At 41.4% G+C, this 24066-nt stretch overlaps 2 protein-coding genes across 2 annotated transcripts; both read left to right on the top strand.

The window, feature by feature from the left end:
- Positions 1–3174: 3174 nt before the first annotated feature.
- On the top strand, positions 3175–9312 carry LOC137783509 (photoreceptor-specific nuclear receptor-like). The gene is made up of 8 exons (XM_068573517.1): positions 3175–3265; positions 3821–3971; positions 4653–4756; positions 4901–5200; positions 5801–5979; positions 6869–7109; positions 8141–8246; positions 8907–9312. The coding sequence occupies exons 1-8, from the start codon at positions 3175–3177 to the stop codon at positions 9037–9039; spliced, it is 1305 nt and encodes a 434-aa protein (XP_068429618.1). The 3' UTR covers positions 9040–9312.
- A 2598-nt stretch (positions 9313–11910) lies between these two features.
- Positions 11911–23620, top strand: LOC137784042 (receptor for retinol uptake stra6-like). The gene is made up of 17 exons (XM_068574464.1): positions 11911–12020; positions 12482–12548; positions 14444–14529; positions 14617–14756; positions 15688–15854; positions 16882–16989; positions 17589–17656; positions 17740–17819; positions 17977–18038; positions 18124–18286; positions 18777–18852; positions 18976–19109; positions 19556–19673; positions 19782–19883; positions 20780–20943; positions 21214–21351; positions 22220–23620. Exons 1-17 carry the CDS (start codon positions 11923–11925, stop codon positions 22507–22509), a joined length of 2061 nt encoding a protein of 686 aa, XP_068430565.1. The 5' UTR covers positions 11911–11922; the 3' UTR covers positions 22510–23620.
- Positions 23621–24066: the final 446 nt, after the last annotated feature.

Below are 24066 nucleotides of genomic sequence, written 5' to 3' on the forward strand. Positions count from 1 at the left end.
GGATTTTGTTTATTCATAAAAAACAACGCAGATTTTGTTCGTTCATTAAATCTTTTCTCAGAGATGATAATCTAATCATTTCAGAAAAAAATAGACTTCTCCAATGAATGCATTACGCTTCTGCAGGTTGTCACCACTGTTTTTAAAAGTACTTTTTTGATGCATAAAATCAGATTTCCTGACTTTTTTTTTAGGCAATGCCTCCGTAGCCATCGGTCATGGTCAGTGTGTAATTGGGTGAATCCGCGCAGGAAGCCGGCAGAAACACTGACCCCAGAAGACTAATTAACTGGTAAATCTTACAAAGGTCAACAGTGTGTTGGCCAAGGATGAAGAGAGTAGCCACCATATGGCTAAAGATGCCCACAAGAAGTGTGTCTTCACTGCTCTTTTAATCTTTTGAGCTAATTGTGTTTCTTCCCCCCTCCTCCGTCTTCTGGGGCCCAGGCGGACAAAATGTGGTCAAACTCTAATCTACTTAACTGCTTTCCACTTTGTTTTTCCAATTATGACGGAGTCTTGTTATTCTGGAGCTGGAAGTCGCTGACTTACAACATTCATTTTGCCAAAGAACCAAAATCAAATGACAGTGTGAGCCGGCGCTTAAAGTCGGGATTTAGCCAGGATTTAAAAGGAAAAAGTCAAAAGGAGAACGATCTGATAAATTCATTTTATTCATGGTGATATAGTTATATTTTATATGAATGCATATGTATGCAATATGTATACCAATGTGACTTAATGAGAAGTGCATCACCTGAGCCAGAAATCTTTACATCAGTAGCTCTTCCATACAGACATTACACTTTCATTCATATCTATATTGTGAAGGCTTTGCTCATAAATCTTTTACAGCCTAATTTATAAAAACAAAATGGCTCATATATTTTTTAATGATTTTATTCTGATATATGATGATATAAATAGGGATATCTAAAAAAATCCTCTGGAAAATCGTTGACTTTGACTCCAATGTGTCAACAAAATGCAGAATTTTAAGCTGATATATTTTTCCGTTAACGCTGTGAACTCAAATCTGCATGGTTAGGTTTTTGGAAAAGGTCGTGATTTGGGTTCAAATACATTTTTTTTAAAAATTTTATTGGCACACATGAGTTAAGTAGCCAATGAAAAATAAGTCAATCGTTGACTTTTGGCTTCACACGAAACACAGCGCCCTCTCGGGTGAAAGCCACCGGTTCCTCATCCTCACGTGCACTTCCTCGCTCTTCGTCACCCGACCTGTCCGAGCACGTGCTCTTGAGCGTCTCTCTAGCCGTGGCGTGGAATCAAACACGCGACTTTGTGAGACGAGGCTGAGAGTGAATCATCAGCTGCACAGCTCCACTGCGCTTTTTTGTTGTTGTCTTTGGGCTCATTGTGTTGCTTTTCTGACCCGCAACTGGCAGCTTGTTTTCAGCCAACATTGGCCACCACCTGCCCGGCACCAAACAACAGACAGTGGACTGCTGGAGACCAAACACAAAAAAAGGCCCAAAAGGAGAGTGAATACATTAACGATGCAGCTTCATAAGCCGATGACATGTCAGATGTTGTGGTTCGAGCTCGCTCGGCGCTGAAAACTCAATTAACGCAGCTTAAAAAGCATTCCCATGTCCACTGTCAGATCGGTTATGAGCCAATAGCACGCACAGGACACACGGCAAACTGAAGAAAAAACAAACAACAGTGTGAATGCCAGCGCACAGATGTCAGAAACGTGGCAGCTTGCGTCCTTCTGTGGAATGAGAGGAAAGTTGAGCGAGAGGAGGCCGGCACACTGTCGCTAACAACGGGAGCATTGTTTGACACCTGCTTTGAATTAATGAACTGGAACATTTGATTTTTTTAAACAATCTTTCAGTATTTTTCTTGATTCTTCTCGCGCCAATCGCAGCGATATCGTACGGCGCTTTTCCTTTTGGCCCAAATGGTCTGGCGTTTTTTGTAAACAGCGAGGCGATGTCATCTGAAGATGACTGCGAGGCTGCTTGTTTCATATCCTCTGGTTGTCGTTGATCCGCCAGTGTTGACTGCGGCTTAACGCCGCTGCCTATGTAAATGCCACATGTATGATGATTCTAGCTTCTTAATAATAAACGGGAGACCCTCACGAATGAGCTAAATTAGTGTCGGCTAAAACATCAGCCATTCAAAACTCTATTATTCCCCCTGTGACCTTTTTCGTCTGGCAGCCAGAGAGGGAAGCGGATGATCTCTCGTTTGTACAACAAAAAAAACACAAAAAAAAAGAGTGAAATGGGAGTTAATAAGCAGCTCCTCAGCAAACACTGGGGGTCATTATGAATTGGAGGCAATCACGCAGATCAAATATACAGCGGGCGGAAATGGAGCTGGAATTTCGGAGGGGAAATACAACAAATTGAAGAGGCTGGTAAATATAATAATGTGCGCCTCGTGTAATCGTCCCTTTTAAATGCAGATACCGAAGAGGAGCGTTGACTGACGGATGCCCTCGTGGACAGAGGAGCCGCGAGGAGACGGAGCCGCATGGGAACCGGTCTAAAGTTACAACTCTTCCGGCGAGAGAGTTTCAGGAGCCGTCGTCGCCTCCGCGGGTTCTTCTAACATTTTTCTGTCGTTTTTTACGACGAAGACGACGACGACGACGTGAAGTCCGAGCCGGCACCAATGTTCTGTCAATGTGACTGATTGATCCAGTAGATGAACGGTAAAGATTAAGAGGATGACAAATAGGCACGCTGCTTACACAGCGCGTGGGGCTAATCCTCTCCCTCCACCACCTCCTCCTCCTCCCACCTCCTCCCACCTCCTCCCACCCCCTAGGGCTCCCTTTTGAGGCGCTGCCACCGAGGAAGCACCCACAGACAGTGACGGCCCCCGACAGGAACCTGTTGATCTGCCACGCGGGACCTCGGCCCATCTGCAGCTCCCCTTTACCAGAGGCTCCGACGCAGTAGAGGAACCATCTGCTCGCTGGGGACCGCCGGCGGCCGGGCGGCTACATAATTCATCTTTTTTTTTTTACCCCCCTGCAACAGAAGCCATAAGGAACTTGAACTTTCGGCGTGCGTCGACCCCTGGACATTGTTGTCGTGATATTTCACACACTTCAGAGGAAGAGGGAGTTAATAGTTTCCGTTCGGCGTCACTCCGGGAGACTTTTTTTTTTTTAGTAAAGGAGCAATAATGATGGAGGATCACCTGTTGAAGATCCCCATGGGGCCGTCCTCTTCTCTCAGCGAGTCGTCTGGGAGCGGCGGGACGGACGACAGCAGAGGAGGTGAGAGTTTCACATGACCGCCGGCAGCGACAGGTGTCAGTGAAGCCTCAGCGATGGGGCGATAACCTGGCCTGGAGTCAGGGAAAGAAGGAAAAAGTAGACTTGTGGAGGTTTTTAGATGCTCATCATCTTGTTGTTTCTTTTTAAATTACAAGTTTCCGTTTGAGTTTCTTCGATTGAACGTCTCAGATTACAAGAGTTTTGTTCCTTCTATCTGTTTAAAACTTTCTTTAACACACAAGCATGAAGTAAAGCGAGTTGATAGCTCTGAGTACCCTGCAGCTGTCAGCGATGATATCCGAATGTATGTATAATTAATGGGTTTATTTGGATTAATATCAATATCTCTGACTCGTTTGTGTTAGCTGTTATTCTGCCTCCGGCCATTTTATCGTTTTAATTTCACCATCAAGCACTAAATGAGCTTTTCAGACCCAAGCGGCTGCTGCTCAGTACACTGAGCTGACAGTACAGATGGCAGGCACGAGTGAGAAACAACACGGGACCAGATGAGCGGCACAAACCGACTGTGTGACTGTGTCTTTTGACCCGCAGCCAAGAGTCCGTCCCCGGGCAAAGCCCTGAGCCCGGCTCTGGTGTGCAAAGTGTGCGGAGACACCAGCAGCGGGAAGCACTACGGCATCTACGCCTGCAACGGCTGCAGCGGCTTCTTCAAGCGCAGCGTGAGGAGGAGGCTCATCTACAGGTGAGAGGGAACTGCAAACTCTGCTGCTGAGTTTGAGTCCTTCAGACATTGAAGGCCGGTTCCTATAAGAGGTGCAGTGTGTTGAAAGCTATGCTTTTAAGTGAATTGAGGTTAGGATTAAAGTGTCGGTTATGGTTTGAATGGTTTTTTATTGTCGTACAAAAAGAGTATGAAGATGTACTTATTGTTATTTAACCTTTTGTAAACCGTGCGAAAATCCTCCCACGCCCATTTTAAGTCCCAGCATGCCCCATTCAAACAATCTTTTGAAATAAAATACGTAATTTTTTTCATTTTTGAACCAAACAACACAGTTTTTTGACTGAAACTCCTTCCTAACAGACCAAGACTTTGTTTTATTGTGATTTTGTTACAGATTATGATTCTTTAGGTCCTAATATTTCCGAAAAGATGTCTTATTGACCGCTCCAGGAGGCATTTTTGGGGAATCTGGCTCATAGCTACGATCAAAATACCTTTTAAAAGTGATTTTTTTGCAGATGTATATTTTTTCCCCAAGACTTTGCTGAACAAATACATACAATAAACACAAGTACAGTAATTAATTTGAGGTTCCTACGATGACTCATTAATCGGTTGCACAGTTTTCAACAGGTTAAAGTGTCTGTGATTGTTTTTGAGTTGACCCTCCCTCTTAAAGTCTGGGTTGTGGGTCGACAGGTGCCAGGCCGGTACAGGCATGTGTCCGGTGGACAAAGCTCACCGCAACCAGTGCCAGGCGTGTCGGCTGAAGAAGTGCCTGCAGGCGGGCATGAACAAGGACGGTCAGTGTGTTTACCACGCAGCGTCGCACTCAGACACTCACGTGGGACCCACAGATGTATCTCATGGTCGTTTCCTCCCTCCTTCCTCCCTCCTCGCTCCTCCCCCCCCCCCCCCCGGTCCCGCCCTCCTCTTCCTCTCTGCAGCAGTACAGAACGAGCGGCAGCCTCGCAGCACGGCGCAGGTGCGCCTGGACTCCATCGACGTGGACCCTGACAAGGAACACTTGGCCACCACGCGGGAGCCCACCTCTTCTTCCTCCTCCTCTTCCTCTTCCTCCTCCTCCTCCTCCTCCTCTTCCGTCATCACGTGGCCCCACATCACCTCCTCCATGTCCAACACCTCCTCCGCGGCCCCGCAGCGCTGCATCAGTCCCCAGAACAACCACCGCTTCATGGCCAGCCTCATGACGGCCGAGACCTGCGCCAAGCTGGAGCCGGAGGACGGTGAGGAGGGTTTGGGGATCTGGGATCTGGGGTCAGAGGAGACGGAAGGGTTGCGTAAAGTTTAAAGGTTCTTTACGGCAGTTGTTGCATTCAATCCTGTGATAATTGGTCATTAAATCCACAGGAAAAGACAGTTTTAAGAGCATGTTGTCCTCGTAGATTTAAATATGTGTGGATGAAAGTGGGGGTATTGTGGTAAAACATCTTTTATATTAATTAAATATACAAGATGCAACATGCCTCCTGTAGTTAGAATACATATTAATACTTTTAGGATGCTTATAGGATGCTAACTCCCTTGTGCGTCTTAATCACAAGTTTATTGTAGTTATTGTGTTTTAGAGTGGATTTGTACTGTTTAGTGTTCTGATAAATACTCTAAAACAACCAATTATACCGTTGATGATAGAGCACAATAAATACAATCAAAATATGATAGAATATATCATTTTTAACCATTTTGCATGTGTTGTTCAGCATGCATCAGAACAGTGGTCGCATGCTAACAAGCTAAAGGACCAAAGTTAAATGTTAACGTGCATAATTAATGTGGTTCAAGGTCCGCACGAGCCTGACCGACCTCGTCTTCTCTGGTTTCAGTCGACGAGAACATCGACGTGACGAGCAACGAGCCGGAGCGCGCGTCCTCGGAGTACCACATGGCTCTGTACCCGTCCAGCTCCGAGAACGTGTACGAGACCTCAGCGAGGCTGCTCTTCATGTCAGTGAAGTGGGCCAAGAACCTGCCGGTGTTCTCCAACCTGCCCTTCAGAGACCAGGTGAGACCATGTGTGTGTGGGTGTGTGTGTGTGTGTGTGTGTGTGTGTGTGTGTGTGTGTGTGTTCGTGTGTGTGTGTGATATATATATATATATATATATATATATATATATATATATATATATATATATATATATATATATATATATATATATATTTTCGTCATTGCACATAATATATTTTTAAAAATATTTGTAATATATGTATCTATATAATATTATATATATCATAAAATATATATGATATATAAAATATGAAAAGAAAAAAAAAATACATATATATATATAATTATATATATATAATTTATTTTATTTTTTCATATATTTTTCTTTCAGAAAAAAGAATTAAAAAAATGCTGAGAAGATTGATATTTGACATTTTGAACTGTAATCACACTCAGGCTTTTAACACTATGGAATTTCATTCAAGTTAAGAAAATTAATTGTTAATTAAAATGAATGTTTTATTTAATAGTCCATTTCTAGATTTTCCATCTCATCATTCACTTTTTGACAACAAGCTTTGCATTTTTTTTTCGTGTATATTTTGTCTTTTTTTTTTCAAACGTTGCAACTATAATGAATAATTAATTGAAACACATTTTCTTAATACATTTAATTCAATGGATTTTAAATCGTTTAATGGAATAGAATTGACTTTATTCCATAAACATTTTAATTTAATTATTTTGAAATACTGTTATCCATAACTGTGCAATATTAATGACTACTGTTGTGTTCCTGCTTAATATATTTATTATTATTATGATATATTATCAGGATCGGGCTTCCATACAGCCGCTCTGGCCCCCCTGTGGCTAACCAGTGAAGCTAAACAAAGCGTCATGTCCTTCACGGTTTAACCTCCGGCCTCTCGCCCGTCCCGCCAGGTGATCCTGCTGGAGGAGGCGTGGAGCGAGCTCTTCCTGCTCTGTGCCATCCAGTGGTCTCTGCCTCTGGACAGCTGCCCTCTGCTCTCTCTGCCTGACCTCTGCCCCGGCATGCAGGGAAAGACCAGCTACACCAGCCTGGACCTGCGCCTCCTGCAGGAGGTCTTCAGCCGCTTCAAGGCCCTCGCCGTCGACCCCACGGAGTTCGCCTGCCTCAAGGCCATCGTGCTCTTCAAGCCAGGTGAGGACGACGGGATCGTGAAAGGTTGGCACTATGAATAATACAGAAATATTTCAGGTTGAACAATTACATTGTTGCCCTGCAGTATAAACTGTTCCCATGCACTGGCTGTACCACTATAACTACTATGTGACCCATTTGTATGTATCCACGTAATAACGTGCGTACAAAGAGCGATAAAGTCTGTAAAGAGAGGAGGTCGATGTTAACGGAGCTTCAGAATTTCATCCAGGAGAACGTTGATCTTGTCCCAAGTTGACGTAGTTATTTTAACCCGAACTTTTCATTATTTGTGACATAACTTCCAAACTTAAATCGTTATTTTAACCCGAATCAAGATCTTTTCCTCAACCTCACAAATTAGTTGTGTCGACTGAACACTACAGGGACTCGCGTTGCCTTTTCAGGCATGAAAAACAACCTAGAACTTTAATAAGATTTCACACGATTCATTGAATTATATGATTTTTAGAGCCAAAGGGACCTGGTTAGATCAATAAATCTGACCGCACCTCAGCAGATTAACTTTAGGATCCCGATCATTTCAGTTAACCCCGACCTTCCCTCTAGTCACTGTCCAACAAAATGATGAAATATAGAATTGGAAACAATTACTGAGCATATTCAGTCTCCACGGAGGAAGACCCTGCTACATATTGGATGTCTATAAACATCAGCACCGCAACTGAGCTGACTCTCAACATGTCGGCATTGCACACAAAATATCAACTAAAAGTACATTTGCCTCGAACAAGTTTCACACAGATGTGAACCTGAGAAACATCAAATACATGCCACCACACAAAAGATAACTTAAAACACACCACAGGTTGTTATGCTGAGGACATTTTTTGCGCTCATCAAACTGTTTACTTCATTTCTCGATCAATAATTCAGCTGTAAATGGGTGTAGTTATGTTTAGCGTGTGACTGACGCCAGCTCCCGTTACACAGATATTCTTTCAGGATCTGTTTCACAGCATTCGTCTGCGTTGGTGTGACTCAGGCTGGTGTTTTTCTCTCCTCCGCAGAGACTCGAGGTTTGAAGGATCCAGAGCAAGTGGAGAACCTGCAGGATCAGTCTCAGGTGATGCTGGGACAACACATCCGCTCACACTACCCCAGTCAACCAGCCAGGTACGCCGTCTACGTCACCTGCCTGATAACGTGGCCGCCGCAGTGCTGCGTAAACACCTTTAAACACTTTTCATCTGTTAAATCTCATTCTAATTGTTTTCTCTTCTTCGTTACTGGAGTTCATTTGGGATTGAAATGAACTTTGAGGTGTTGACCTGCTTCAGGTGTTACAGTAGAAACTGGTTTCTGTATCAAATTTCTCCTTTTTAATCTCGAAAAGGACATATTCCAAAAAAGATTGAATCAAAATGTTTTCTATTCAGAATAAATACATACAAGGACATTTTAAATTTGATTTGGGAGCACGACAACAAAAAGAATGAAGCGTACCTTTGCATTTTAATCGTAGTTACGCAAATGTGCACATGGCAAATTAGGTAAAAAAACACACCTTACAGGGGATAAAATAATATATATAATAATTAAAAATACAAATAAAAGTATCTGATTACAGAGGTGTCCAGCTATTCTCAAAAAAAAGCAGTTTTAAAATGAAACTTTAAGATCTGAAAGACATGCACGTTGACTGGCACTTCGCTCATTCGAGTGTTTGAAGTGAATTAAATCATTATTGTAATTAATAAATCATGAATGCATGCTTTACTGTTCCCCGTCATACGCATAAGTTGAACATATCTTTTGTTTCTTTTGTGTATTCAGGTTCGGAAAGCTGCTTCTTCTTCTTCCCTCGCTGCGTTTCGTGAACTCGGAGCGGATCGAGCTGCTGTTCTTCCACCGCACCATCGGAAACACTCCCATGGAGAAACTGCTGTGTGACATGTTTAAAAACTAACAAGTCATCCATGACCTCCGTGTCTGGAGGGATGATATCTGCTTTGTACATATCTGCGTGCTGTTATTGTTTCTTAAAGGACACTTTATATGTCGTGTTTGTTGTTTCCACATCAGGTCGTTCTGAAAATGCAATCCTCTTCCTGTCATCATGCTTGCTGTCTATTTGTATGATATTTAGATTTTGGTTTGTGTCTGAAGTGATCACACTTCATGATCACGTTTCATCCTTAGTGTTTCATTATGTTTGTGTTATTTTTTTGTGACATTTACAATGCAGATCTTTATTTGTTTGGTGATAGATGGACCGTGTATCCCTGCTGTCAATAATGTGATTGTTATATTCATGTTTTCATGCCTTGATAAAGTACACAAAAAAAGCTTGAAAATGTATCTGATCTGTTTTTCAGTGTCACAGAGATGATTTAGCCTTCAGCCTTTCACCAATGAGGGGAAATATTCCTTATGAATAAAGAAATACACGACACAGGACATATAGATGAAAAGTGAGTTAACTGAAGCCTGAACCCTCTGTAACACAGAGAATCAACCAAACAGCGCCCTCTGCTGTCCCTAAACACACACACACACACACACACACACACACACACACAGTTTTCTCAGTTCAGATAAAATCTGCTCAGTTTGCAGAAGGCCAATTTTCTCTTACGCTGAGAGTATATTCCAATTACTGGACAGACATGTTGAGTTATAGGTTCTTATTGTTAAAGGTTCTTATTGTTAAAGGTTTTTATTGTTAAAGGTTCTTACTGTTAAAGGTTGTTATTGGAGACAAACAGGACTTTTGTCTTTGGGTAATAAACCTGTCAAAAGAGGCTATTTTTAAGAGATGGATGGATACAGTGAAAGACAGTGGCTTTAAATAATAAACATAAATGAAGTTGTGTGGGTTTTTTTCCCGTTTCCACAGACATGCTGTCATGTTAAAATTCATGAATAATTCAAGAAATGGAAAGAGTCACCAGTTTAAGTCTTAACCTAACTCCTATTTGACCTGCGGATGGCGCTAGAGGGAAAGGCGAGAGATTACCAAAGCCATGAGGACGCTTCCTCTGCAGAGGTGGACTGACACTGTGCTGGAGGAAGAGTCAGAAACAGTCAAGTTAAACAGAAGCATCACACAGTAAAGGACCGCCTCGCTCTTGTCTTCTTACCTGAGTCTTGCAGCCCGTGTAAAGACAGAATTATGGACACATGAGATGTGGAAGCAGACGGTTGAAGCTCTTCCTCCTTTAAAAGTCAGTCTGATAAGAGGCGTCACTCAGTATTACTTTACCTTCTGATTCAATCATCAGAGGAGCGGCGCTGGACGCGTATAGTGGACACAACACACACTTCTTTTAGCTTCTTAGCAAGTGAAACTGCAATAGATGACTCTGGGAATTTAGCTTGAAGTGCAGTTATTTATCATTTTTAGAGCCTAGAGAGCTTTCTGCACATACATCTTTACATTATTTACATTATTTATGGCCTTTTTTATGTTGAAACAGCAGCAGTAAAGCACTGAAGGTCCTCTGTGAGGCCTTCCTTTGAGAAAATCCTGATCAGCTGGTCCTCTGTGGCCTCATATGTCATATGAGCGAGCTCACACATCCAGATTAAGAAACTTTGAACTCTCGAAGGAGATTCGTCTGATTTCACAGAAAAAGTGTGCCGCGGGAAGCAAAAAAAATGTGTCCAAGGCTTTAAATATTCTTTGCGATGCACACAATGAAGATTTAACTGGACCAGCGAGTCCTTCTTCATGCCCCAGTTCGGGGAAGTTGAAGGTTTGTGATCGATGTTCTGCTGCTGCAGCGAGACACACTTATTATATATTTCCTCTTCAGCTCTTATTTTCATAATTAAAGAAATAAAACGGGCTCTTACACGGAGAGGCGTGTCACGTGTCAAATGATCCACATTCTCATTTTGGCCTTTCCTAAGCTCTTTTCACACAAAGGTTGTTCCTGTTTAAAATGAGAGATTTTCATCTTATTATGAGATTAGTCTCTTAAGTAACAGGCAGAGGGAGGCAAACGGGTTGTGAGTCCCACAAAGTGCTTTCCTTCCATCAACTTTATTTGGGTGAAAGAGTTTAATTTAAGGCTGCATCTACTAATTATTATCATTATGGAACAATCTGCTGATTATTTTCTGGAGAAATTGATTGTTATAACATAGTTTTTTTTAAATAATTGCAATTAAGAAGCAAAAAAATCTGTATGAGACAACAAAAAATGTGACACTTGAGCATGAGATTTTTCTTTCCAACAATTTTCACAAATAAAAAAAAATAATAATAAAAAATAATTCTTACCAATTACAACACACCTAAATATTATAATTGATTTGTTCTTTATTTAAAATATGAAGACACCGTTTATTTGGTCAAATAGTTGTTAAATAAATGTAGTGGAATAAAAAGAAAATGTGTACACTACTCTGAGTAAATGTACTTAGTTACATCCACCGCTGTAAAAAATGTCCACATTACAAACATCCGCTGACAAATAATACACATCCATGCCTAAATGAATTATAATATTGAAGGTGAATAATGAAACCAGGTTTAGAAATTGAACGGTCACATTAAAGATAATTCACATCAGAGGTCACTGAAAGACATCTCTCTCTCTCTCTCTCTCTCTCTCTCTCTCTCTCTCTCTCTCTCTCTCTCTCTCTCTCTCTCTCTCTCTCTCTCTCTCTCTCTCTCTCTCTCCTGGTGTTAATCTGCTGCGTTGAGCTCTCAGTAAACTGGAATGTGTTCGGGCCAAACTGTTCCAGCACCGGCAGGTCACTGACTCCACTTGAAGGAGGAAGAGTCCTCTGGACCTTTTTAACAAACCGGCCTCGTCCTGTTGGACTCGACTGAACCGCTGCGATGAATCAGAGCCAGGCCGAATATGAGCCTTTTGAATATTCCTACGATTATTCAGACTGGTACTCGAACAACGCAGAGCCGACCAATCCCCCCAAAGAGTGAGTACCAAAACCCATGAGAACAAACAGGTGTCAGAGGGGCGTCTGTCTGTGAAATAATTATGATTCCTGTTTTAAATTATGTATTGATTCTATGTTATGTATTAATTAACGGAGCTCTGATGATTCATGATCGCTGGAAGGTGGTTGTCTTTGTTATTGTGCTTCGTTTGAACAATCTCAGACATGAAAGCAGCTCTGGTTAACTTCAGCAGCTTGAAACTTTGATATTCGTATGAACACAAAGAACCAATCAAATCTCTTGGATCAATAATGAATTAGCAATCTGAGTTATCAGCTGTGCAAATCTTAAAATGAGTGTAAAATGTTTGTGGTAGCCGTTCTCCAAAACAACTAAAACATGTTTTCGTCATTTCTTGTTTTACAGCATTTTTTGTGTTCTAACTTTCGCTAAGAGCGACGTTTTATTTATTTAAATGTGCGTCGCCTTTTCGTCACAGGGTCATTCTGCCATGTGACCCCACAGCGGACGACAGGATCTTCCACATATGCATGCTGTCGATATCTGTAAGTATACACGCGTTTTAAACAAAAGGGACTGTGCATCGTTGTTTTAAATATAAAAGAGACAAAACAGACGAGAAGAAGTAGTTTTACATTGTCTCTTTTTAGAATAAAAAATCAAGTGAAACATGGAGAGAAAAATACAAACCTAGAGAAAAGTATGAGTAGGAGTATACAGCTCCAATAAGGGCATCTGGGAGTAGATAGAAGATAATTTAATATTTATCAGAGTCACAGATCAGATAAAATGGCTGACAGACCCGGCTCAGGCCAATTCCATAGTGGCCAAATTGTTGTATTACAACTTTGGTTTGAAGTTGCACATTGACCTTGAATGGTTGACGTTGGGATGGGTCATTGAGCGACGAGTCTTGCAAGAGTTTTGGAAAGTCTTTGCAAATCTGGCCTTACCATTTAAACCACAACTGGAACCTTGAGGAGTAAACAGGCCCCGCCTCCAACACCAGTGTATCCAGTTCTATTTTTAGATCCATTGTCAGACAACACAATGAACTGGGGTTTCAATCCAATATGTAAAGATGTCCGCAGGAGCAGTATCTGGACAGTGGTGTTGGGTCATTGATCCCATTGATCAATCATTGATGAAGGAGAACTGAAGGGATATGAGGACCGGTTGATCCACCAAATATTATCGTGAACGCTAAGGTTCATTCAAAGCTGCGAAATAATTATTAAACATGCCTATTAACCTGTTAAACTGTTAACTGTTAATGTCAGATTACAAACAATTCAGGGTTCCAGATTATTAAAAGCTATAAATATATATATACATATATATATATATATCAGATGACCCCCAAACACAACAGTATGAGTGGAACACAGCCAGCATTTCATGATGTTAGCCAACATCTCGTTTTCCACCCAATTACTCGTGAGGGCCACTTCACCCGGTCAGAGAACTCTTCGTACGGTACACAGAATGGACACGGAGCGATTTTCCCGCTCAGTAAATAATGTGGATCATAAACTGGGACAGCCGGGTCACTGCAGCAGGTCAGAAATAACGAGACGCTGCGGTCTGAAGAATCTCTCGCTGTCGTTAAAACGAGCTTCTTATGCAATCAGCTCATGACTGATTGGTCGCTCGATCCCAACTTCCAACTTAAATCTGCTTTGCTTTTCGTGAAGTTTTATTGTAAAACTCGCATTCATTCAACATATTGTGCCATTAGGAGATGCAGTATAGTATTTCTTTTAAGTGATAGTGACACATGGACGTTTTTCTGAAGCCACGAGTTATAAATGCAGATATGCGGCAGTCAGCTGATGACTTATCGGACAAAAATGAAGATTAGGTAAGAGGCTAAACGGCATTTTAGTTTAGCACATGTTTTGTTGTGTTCTTTTTTCGTCACAATAAAATACCCCAAAACTCTTATTTTACACAGTGCCATGTGCCCTCTCCTCACACCTAAAAGCTTTCCAGACAGAGAATGTTTAAGGAGGTCGCGTCAATGACACACGACATGAATCAAGCAGGTGGCTAACTCCGTTAGCACCAACTGATAACCTCAGCAAATGCATCTCCAGCCATGCTATTTCTATGCTAATTTTTCGGACAAAAATCTGTGCTTGGTTTGAATCAATTCGAAACAACCACAACTTTATTTACACAACATGAACGTGAAGAAAATGTATTTCAAGGCCTTCTTTCTGGCGCTTGATCCTACAGCTTTAAACCACGTCACAGTCTGTCCTCGTTAAGATGTGAACACATGTCTGAACATGTTCAGGCAGCAGCTGAACGGAAAAATAAAGGATAAAACATTGATAATATTAATTTCACGTTTCAATCCAATATGTGCACAGATATACAGTTAATGTGGAAGTGGTGTTCAAGAGGCGTCCTGATGACTTTGCATCTTTCTTTGCAGCTGGTGGTCGTGTTAATCCTGGCAGTTCTCACCAGGAAACACAAACTGTGCCAAGGATTTGCAAGAGGATCCTCCAGTATCTTCAGGTGGGATGGCTCTAGATTAACAAAAAGGACCTTAGACTGCCGGTTTTGACGCATATCATATCAACCTTTCTGCTCGTGCTCTCACAGTCCGGCCAACTTCCTGGACCAGACTCAGAAAAAAGGCCTCGTCATGGCTGTTTTCGGTCTGGTGTTCAGCAAGCTGGCGATGCTGGTGATCACCCCGGACCCGCTGCCTTTCTCCAGAGACACTCCAGAGAACATCAAAGGTGAACAGTTATACAGTTTATTCTGTAATGATGACTGCAGCTGCATCCATGTTGTCTAGATTTGTTGTTTGAGATTGCTGTTAAAGTGAAGCCTTAAATGTTGCTTCTGGTTGTAGGACCGACACTACAGTATTGAATTATTAGGATGTTGCACTTAAAGCCACTTTGCATTTGATTTGTGATTTTAGAGCCCCAAGCAGTACAAAAAAAGACAATATTTTGGAGCTCTAATCAGAAATAATAAACAATTAAGTGATTTGAAGTGACCCTGAATAATGTCATTTTCTTTAGAAATTACTAAAATAATCATGTTACATTGGTACAACAGAGGTAGTTTGTAGTATAGCACTCTTTACAGACAAGGGTCACAAAGTGCTGGACAGAGGTCAGGAAAAATACATAAATGAATAAATAAGAGTGTTAAAACCAGATTGACAATTACAGGGCCAAACATTTCAACAGAAAATAGATAAGAAGATAAAAAAAGATAAAAAGCAGCAAATAAGGAAGAACTCCAGTTTTCTCTTTTTGTTAAACTGCTAAAAATGAACTCCCATTCGACGAAACTGCATTGACAAATAATTACATTTGTATGTGTTGTATCACAAACACATTGTATCACCTCACATGAGTCCACACAGGACTTTCACCCACGAAGCCACGTTTGTGTCACACGTGAAACCAAAAGTAATTTATCTTTTTCAACCCAAAACATGATCTTTTACTCAACATTTCCAATTAGCTTTGTCGCCTGAATCACAATGTAAACGAGAATGCAGTTTGAAATGGATAAAAAAAAAAAAAAAGCACCACACGCAGTTAAAACAAGTTGTTACACAAGTCTGTAGAAATGTAAAATAGGAAACATATTTGATGTGAGGTCACACATCGGGGACTGATGCGCTCGTTTCTTTTATCCCTTGTGTTTCAGAGTACATGAAGATAATTGCCATCTTCTACTACCCTGTCCTGTATTATCCTCTGTTGGTGTGTTGCACTCTGCAGCACAAAGCAGGCTACGTGTTCGGGACGCTGCTCTCCTTCGGTCACTTCGCCGTCCTCGCGTGGCAGAAGTTCGACTGCCCACAGACTCCAGAGGTGATGCGCCGACAGCTTGTTGATGTTTCCATCGTGGTGAATGAAGTTTTAGAATACAATATTGTGGCTAAGCCCCACCCCCTTCTGCTTTGGCGTCAAGCTGTCAGTGCTCACGAACTGCACACTCTCAACCCTTGAACACTAACGATTGTCGTCACGCTATTTTCATTGTGTTGCTTTTGTCTGAGATGCGTGGGTCTTTAGCTTCATGCTGCTCACAGACATGATTGAAGGTGGGCGTGTCTTATTGATGGTGGGCGTGTCATACTGAAGGTGGGTGTGTGTTATTGAAGGTGAGTGTGTTTTATTGAAGGTGGGCGTGTCTTATTGAAGGTGGGCATGTCATACTGAAGGTGGGCGTGTCTTATTGAAGGTGGGCGTGTCTTCCTGCTCTGATCACCGTTTTTTTTCGACAGGTACGTGTTTGGGTGATTTTCACCCGACGTTAGTGATAGTGTGACTATTTTTTTCCGGATGGGTTTTAACATTGAAGGGAGACTTTTCCTTCACAGAACAAGACTCACGTCTCAGGAACATGTGGACAAAATAACAAGTTCCTTTATTTATATTTTAAATCATTTTTTATTGACGATTCCCTTATTTTTCACTGGATTTTGAGCCTTTTTTCAGGGTCTCCCTGTGATACCTATTTTTCGTTTTATGAGAAGTACTTTAACTTGCCTTGTCTTGTTGTATTTGAATATATTCACCAGACGTTAGCGATTTTGTGACTATTTTTAACGTTAGTGTTCTGGGGTTAATGAATGACACATTTTTAGAGAAAGACAAAAACACACAATTCAGAGAGCAGCAGACAGAAGGGTCTACAATGTGTGTCTTACATCCACGATCCTTCAAACAGTTTAAAGAGATAACGAGAGAAGTGACAGGCTACAGATCACACTGGAGAAGTGAGCCAGCACAAAGACAATGATCTCTGGGGATAAAGTAATGAAAACTGATCCAGACATTTCCTCTTGTGAAACACTCGAAATGCAAACTTTTTCTCTCCATTTTCCTTCCGCAGATCTACAAGTACTACGCTCTGCTTGCTAGTCTTCCTCAGTTGGCCTGCCTCGCATATCTCTGTGTCCAGTTTTCTCTGCTGTTTGTGAAAGGCCCAAATACTGACGAGGTGAGACAAGTCAGAAGAATCGTTTTCTGCCTTCTGACGTGTGCAAACGCTAACATTCAAAGTAATCCCGGGCCGTCTAAGACACATGAATTTCAACTATGTAAAACATAACCGTGATTACTGTAAGCAGCTTGTGCAGAACAGAGTGGGTTTAGCTCAGCGTCCTCAAGCAGATTATGACGAGGGAGGTGAGATTTTTTTCCCCTTTCAAAACATATTAATACAACAGCGTTTTTGTTTTAACAGCAGGTTTTAAATCTGTTTGTGCCGATAATGATTTAGAGGAGAAATCTTTGTGGGGAGCAGGAAAAATACTCACTTTCAGTCATGAATCTTTTACTTTCCCTTCAGGTTTTTCTTGTATTTTCTTATTTATTCTTGTTAATTATTCTAGCTCATCCACTGAGAATGATGGTTTTCTTTTCATATCAGGATGTTTTTAACCAAACAGAACACTCAGAATAGTAAAAGAGTCACTCTGGAAAACTTATCCACTGTTAATTGTGACGGAAATCCAATCCATAAACCTTCTACTAATAAATATATTACTATAATACTATGTGGTGACTCATCACAAGTCTAATTTGTATTGCTCTTAGGACCTGGACAGCAGCTACTACACCAACTATGTGAAGTTGCTTCTCAAGAAGAAGTCCTCGTCTGCCAGGTGAATGGAGACAAAGTGATTTTATGTGTTTTTCTTCATGCTGTATGTGGCTGACATCATTTGACATCTATGTTCTATTGTAGCCCTTCATCTACAGACAAGCCAACGCTGGCAGAGAGGATACTGGAGGTGCCCAAGAGTTACGTTTATATACCAGAAAAAGGTGCGTGAACCCAATAGCGGCAGTTTTGAATTCATGTCACATTCAATGGAAATCTGAAAGAAGCTTTGAAGGGATGCAGTTATGTTGAGTCCTCAACTGCTGTGACTGAAGTAAACTCCATTGTAAGAGAAGTGACCTTAGTTATTTTGTCTTGCAGTGTTTCGTTTCCCACTAAAACTGGCTGTATCAGCGTTTGTTGCCCTTGTGGCGATCTATCATGTAAGTCTTTCCGCAGACCTCTTGAATCGGACGTAATGAAGTTACTCCTCTTCGTGAAATGACGTGCTATTCGTCTGCGTTCCAGACGGCGTTGCTGCTCGTCGTCCTGGTGGTCCCCACGCTCCACATCGTCCGCGCTGGTATCGATGAAAACATCGCCTTCCTGCTCCTGGGGTTCGGGATCGTCCTGTCAGACGACAGGATGGAGGTCGTCCAAATTGTGACCTTCTATACTTGGTTACTGGAGGGTATGTGGGGTTTCTTACTTACTTTCAACAGAAACCTGTTTCTCAATCCCAACTCCTCAAATACAGACGCTTTGTGAGTGCGCCTTGGCGTCTGCCTCCTCTCGTGGTTAATAAGACACCTTTTTTGGAAAGGTCACAATAAAACAAAGCCTTGGCCTCTTAGGAAGGAGTTTCAGTCAAAAGACTGTCGTTCGGTTAAAAAATTACGTATTTTAAGCCGAAAAGATTGAATAAATGGGGCATGCTGGGACTTAAAATTGGCGCTGGAGGATTTTCGCGCACGGTTTTCAAAAGGTTAAAGTTGTCTTCCTGGCTGGTGACTAGTTTTCTTGACTAAACCTAAACTTCCTGCAAAGATAGGAGTTTCTTTTAAGCATCGGTTGATTCATAAGTTAGATTTGAGAATGCGTTGAAATCTCGGTGCGCGTTATTATTATAAGATAAATGTCTCATTTGTTGTTTTTTTCTTTTCCACCATGTTGTTTCGCAGTGTGCTACCTCTGTGCTATGACCCTGTCTTGTTTGGTCAGTCTCGTCATGCTCATGAGGTCCATGGTACTTCACAGGTGAGTGCATTAAACCCTGGAGGTTGATCCTCAAGCTGTATCGACCCATTTAAACAGTTAGGCTTTAGGTTAGATTCCTACGTCTTCCTGTGTGAACCTCATGCATCACTGTTTATGTTTCAGGTCAAACCTGAGAGGACTGTACAAGGGAGACGTTTACAGCATTTATAACAGCCAGAAGACCATCCGTCCATCTAAACCTGGCATCGTCTGTTGGATGGGTTTGACAGGATACCAGGCGGCGATCGTCTGTCTCGGTAAAGCTCAAATACTCAAGAAAACCTTCACCGATTTGTACCTTATTGAAGGAAAATGCTGGTTTATATTGAGTGCAAAGAAGCCAAACAAGAGGCCTGAAGGAGCAGAGGAACAGATGAAGGCAGCTGTGCAATGAAAAAATGAGCCAATAGGCAAAAATAATTATAACTTTTAATTATAAAGAAAATACTTTTTTGTAGGATAATAAATTAGACAGGATGCAGAGACAGATTTTTTTTGACTATATATATATATATATACCCTGATTAATTATAGATATTTAGATTAGAAATCTGTAATAATATCCTAGTGGGGAAACTCCCTCACAGATTTAATGAGTGAAGATGAAGAAACCACTCTAGCTTTAATTATTTGAAGGAAAAAAATGATAAAACCTTTTGTCAATGTGTTTTAAAAATGTCCTGTTTCTGTGTTGTGTTTGCAGGCATGGCCGTTCAGACTGTCGTGTTCTTCATCTGCTTCTTGTTCCTGGTGTTTTTAATCATCATCCCTATTTTCTACGGTCGTAACGTCATCGCCTTCACGATCGCGGGGAAGGCGTGGTGAGTCAGCAACTTCTCATGGCTACATTAGCTCTTCATTTCATTTTGTGATTATTAACAGATCAAAACAGAGACATATATATTCAATCGTTTCTCTCGTTGCCTCAGGCCGGGCTGGGTCACGCTGACCCTGGCTACAGTGCTTCAACATGTGACGGCTAAGTTTGCTTTCATTAAAAAGGATACCAACACGAGAGACTTGAACAACAGGTTTGTAAAGCTCATTACGTATGCAACCAAACGAGTGGAAGAAACAATGCATTTCATCCATTTGTACTGTTGATCGTGGTTGTTGGGCGTTGCATGGGGTTGTGTCTACCTTTGAGGATACTGAGGTCACATATTTATTTATTTTTCCGCTATTATGAGAGACCTGAGAGATTTTATTAATGAATAAACTACTGGGTCATTTTTAGACTCCAAAATGTTCTTTTTGGCCCTTTGTGATATTTCTTAAAACACTGTGAAAGCTTTCTCTTTTGGGAAATAAGAAATACAGAACTCAACTCAAGTGAAAAGTTAAAAATGTGCCATATTGCAGTTTTTAAAGTGGGGGAACTCACAAGGGACATATTCCAAAATAAAGTTACGCCACAGTGGCCAAGGCCTGACTTCTAGTCCCTACGGGGTCACGCTCCAAAAATACTTCATAATGCAACTTGAAATCTTCTTTTATTAGATCCCCTCTGTATGGTAAAAACCAACACTATCTCAGCTTGAAAGCCACACCGACACATTGGTGCTGCTATAATATACAATATATTTCATATTTTTGCATTTGACTGCTCACATCTGTGGTGTGATGAGGTTGATCCAACATGAAGTGAACGATGGGGTTTATTAGCAAAATAAAAATCTTTTTTTTTCTCATCAACTTCTGACTTTAATCACAGAAAAGTTTTACCATTTATTAATGGTCTTAATATGCACTTGGAGAAAGCGAGGATTTAGCAAAAAAAAATCCAACCAGGGGACATTATCTCAGACATGACATCTCCTCCAGAGCCACAAAAGACAATACACAATTTATTTTTGCAGACTGAGTGGAACGAACCATGCCAGGAATACTTTTTTTTCTGAAATCTGTCACGGTGTTTTTTTCCCAGAGAGAGTCTGTTCCTCCTGACGTACCTGCTGTTCCTGATTAACATCGCCGTGGGACTGATAGTCGCAATATGGAGAATGGTGATAACAGCTCTGTACAACATCGTCCATCTTGGCCGGATTGACGTCAGTCTGCTGCATCGCACCGCAGAGTCCTACGACCCAGGTATATTTATTTAAGCAATAAGGTACTCAAAGCAGTACTGTATTGTCAATAATGTACTGTTCAAGGCCCGACACACAGCATTGAGGAAATATATTTATGAAGCGTTAAGTACGCATATAAGACTTGTAAGAGACTTATTTACTAGTTTTACTTTGCAAGTGATTTGTTTATGATAATACAAATATTATAAAAAGATCACCTGAAGATATTTTAAACAGCGGTCTCAGGCTGACAATCGCCGTGCTCTCTGTGACCTTTGACCCCCTCCAGCCTACCGACACTACGCCCACTCTCTGAAGGTGGAGGTCAGCCAGTCACACCCGGTGATGAAGGCGTTCTGCGGGCTGCTGCTGGACATGATGATCGAGGGCGGCAGAGCCGGGCAGAAAATAAGAGACGCGGAGGAAGGTACAGACTGAGCTGCGGACACGCGTACGCCATACATATACCCTCACATACGTGTAGCCCGGCCTCATGTGACCTGTCATGTGACCCGTGCTTTATAGATTTCAGTGAATATAGAAATCTCGAGCCGCCGTCATGCAATCCCCTGAGAAAATCTAACTGTCAGACAGACTTTAGACAAATTAAAATATAGATCAGATGATGGCACGAGATAAAGGGAATTTCTGCACCACATTTCTTGACAATGAAACTGGCAACTGTCTGACCACAAATTTGAACCTCTCAGTGTCAAGATGTGTCAAAATCATTCAATAGGTACAGGGTTGTGACGCCAGATGAAGGAAATATGTTTCAATTCAACATTCATACATACAGGTACATTAACGTGGCAGTGTTTAAACCACTTATGTTCACTATAGCCGTTTAAAACACAGATTGTCAGTTACGTTTATGTAACACAACTACTTGGTTGGGTTTAGGTAAGGATCAAAATAAGTACATTGTTTTCCATCGGACACAAACACTGGTGTCCTGAGTGAAAGTCATCCTCCCCCCAAACTCCTCCCTACAAAGACAATTCATATATGTGACACGTCAAGAACCAACTTCATCTTGACTCGGATGGCTATTTCTCAAAAAACGTGTTAACTAGTGAGATATTTAAACCCAATTGTCTGCATTGTCAATTATGTTCAGGCAACAAAACTTGAGAGGAACAATGAAACAATGGAAAGGATTGTTTCTCCAACATATGAATACACAACTCCACATGGTTTTTATGGGTTTCCCAAGTGTCAAAACATACTGTGCCTACGCAGCGATTTAATATTTTCATCATCCCCCCGTGTGGTGTCTCATTCTGCCCTGACAGCCTGCTCCTCCGTGCTTTCAGGGACTCAGGACAACGGGCCGAGCAAGCCGACGAGCCGTCAGAGGGTTCGCGCTCGCTGGCTGCTGCTGTACACGCTGATCAACAACCCGTCCCTGCGCGGCTCCAGGAAGCACTTCCAGACCCAGCAGACCTCGGAAACCGCCCTGAACGGGACCCCCAAACGCAGCCCCAAGAGGGGCAGCGAGAAGGAACCCGTCGAGCCCGCCGCCGCCGCCGCCGTGCCGGTCCAGCCCACCGAGACCCCGACAAACCAAGATAAAACCGATTGAGATCCCTAATATGCTGTCTTATTGGGTCCTTTTTTTTTTTTTTTTTTTTACATCTGTCAACGTTTGAAATCACTTTTTTTGCACTATCTGCACATGGCAACTATTCCTCATGGTTCAGGTTATGGGAATATGATGGTAATGACACATGAACGACAGTTAAAGGTCCAGTGTGTCGGATTAACGGGGAGGAAACACAAAGTGGAGTATAATCACTTGAAATGAAGAGTCATTGGGTTTTTGTTATCGTAGAATGAGCCGTATATTCAAGTGTGGCGGCGGCCATGTTGTCCCGCCTTGTTTCTACAGCACGGCTCAGAATGGACTAACAAACACTGACACTGGCTCCAGATGAGGGCTTTTTATGCATAGGCCATCATAGATTTTCATGCGCTTGGAACGCGGGAGAAGTTTCAGTTGGTTGCAATCTGCAACCTCACCAGTAGATGGCACTAAATCCTATACAGTGGATTATGAATTGAAAGTGTGGTTAGAATTAGGTTTAAGGTTAGGGAAAGATAGTGATAATGGGCTCAGGAAATTTAAAATGTCCGCAATACAAGACCTCTCAAAGCTACCAGGGGCACAACTTTCAAAAAAACAGACAGGAAATGTTACAACTAACATTAGATCCCTGAAGCTTCCTGACAATCATATTCATGACGATAGGACTGAGTTGAAAGTTAAACGTTCTGCTTTTGCAGGACCGCTGAGGCCTTTTAGTAATTGCATATTGACGTGCACAGTGCCAGTGCTGATCAATGGCAGGCAGTCAATAATGGTCCCATGGTCCCATTCTGCCTCTGGTTAATGCAGTTACGTCGACCCACGCCGGTTCTCTGTGTGTTCTCAGTCCGCCCTGCTGCCCGTGACGTTCAAGGGAGTTTGTAAATTGATCAACTAAGATAGAACCACGTAATCTCCCATTCAATGAAAAGCTCCAAAACTGGAGTCAAAATGATGTCAGACAAGAACAACAAGATGCTCCATTTTAACCTTTAAATTAAAGCTACTAATTTATGTTAATGTAACATTTTCATTATATTTGTTTCTGCTTATATTTCAGCTTCATAATTATTATTGGATAAATCCTATGATAAAAAAGGTAGATGAATCATACTGCATATTTTCAATTATACATTATTCGTACATGGTATTTTAATGAATATATACAAATACACTGTTTTCATAACATTTAACAAGAAAGTATTTATGTTGCTAAATTCATGACTTTATCCCTATCGTATTTTTAAAATGATAATAAAATGTATAAATGCATCAAAGTGTATAAGTCTATTTTTGAACAGTGTTAAGTGTGCATTATTCAGTTACTAAATACCAATATATCAAATTAATATATTTTCAATTGTTCTGTACTTGAAATTAATACATAGTTTATGTTTTTTATGCCTCTGCATAACATAAACATAATATCTCAACGCCATATTCTAGTTGTATCATTGAATTGGGTCAAATTGAAAGTTTTGAAAGTACATTTGTCTCCATTTGTCTTGATGTTACAAATATAATGATACTCTAATTACACTAAAAATCAACTAT

This window comes from Clinocottus analis, unplaced genomic scaffold, assembly GCF_023055335.1.
Source record: "Clinocottus analis isolate CAN_PGR_092001 unplaced genomic scaffold, fCliAna1.0.p SCAF_1, whole genome shotgun sequence".
Classification (NCBI taxonomy): domain Eukaryota; kingdom Metazoa; phylum Chordata; class Actinopteri; order Perciformes; family Cottidae; genus Clinocottus; species Clinocottus analis.

Coding starts and splice junctions, on each gene's coding strand:
- LOC137784042 (XM_068574464.1), top strand. CDS start 11,923: ATGAATCAGAGCCAGGCCGAATATGAGCCTTTTGAATATTCCTACGAT. Junction 14,757..15,687: donor CACTCCAGAGAACATCAAAG/GTGAACAGTTAT, acceptor CTTGTGTTTCAG/AGTACATGAAGATAATTGCC. Junction 18,039..18,123: donor CCCTTGTGGCGATCTATCAT/GTAAGTCTTTCC, acceptor TCTGCGTTCCAG/ACGGCGTTGCTGCTCGTCGT.
- LOC137783509 (XM_068573517.1), top strand. CDS start 3,175: ATGGAGGATCACCTGTTGAAGATCCCCATGGGGCCGTCCTCTTCTCTC. Junction 3,266..3,820: donor GACGGACGACAGCAGAGGAG/GTGAGAGTTTCA, acceptor TTTGACCCGCAG/CCAAGAGTCCGTCCCCGGGC. Junction 7,110..8,140: donor CATCGTGCTCTTCAAGCCAG/GTGAGGACGACG, acceptor TCTCCTCCGCAG/AGACTCGAGGTTTGAAGGAT.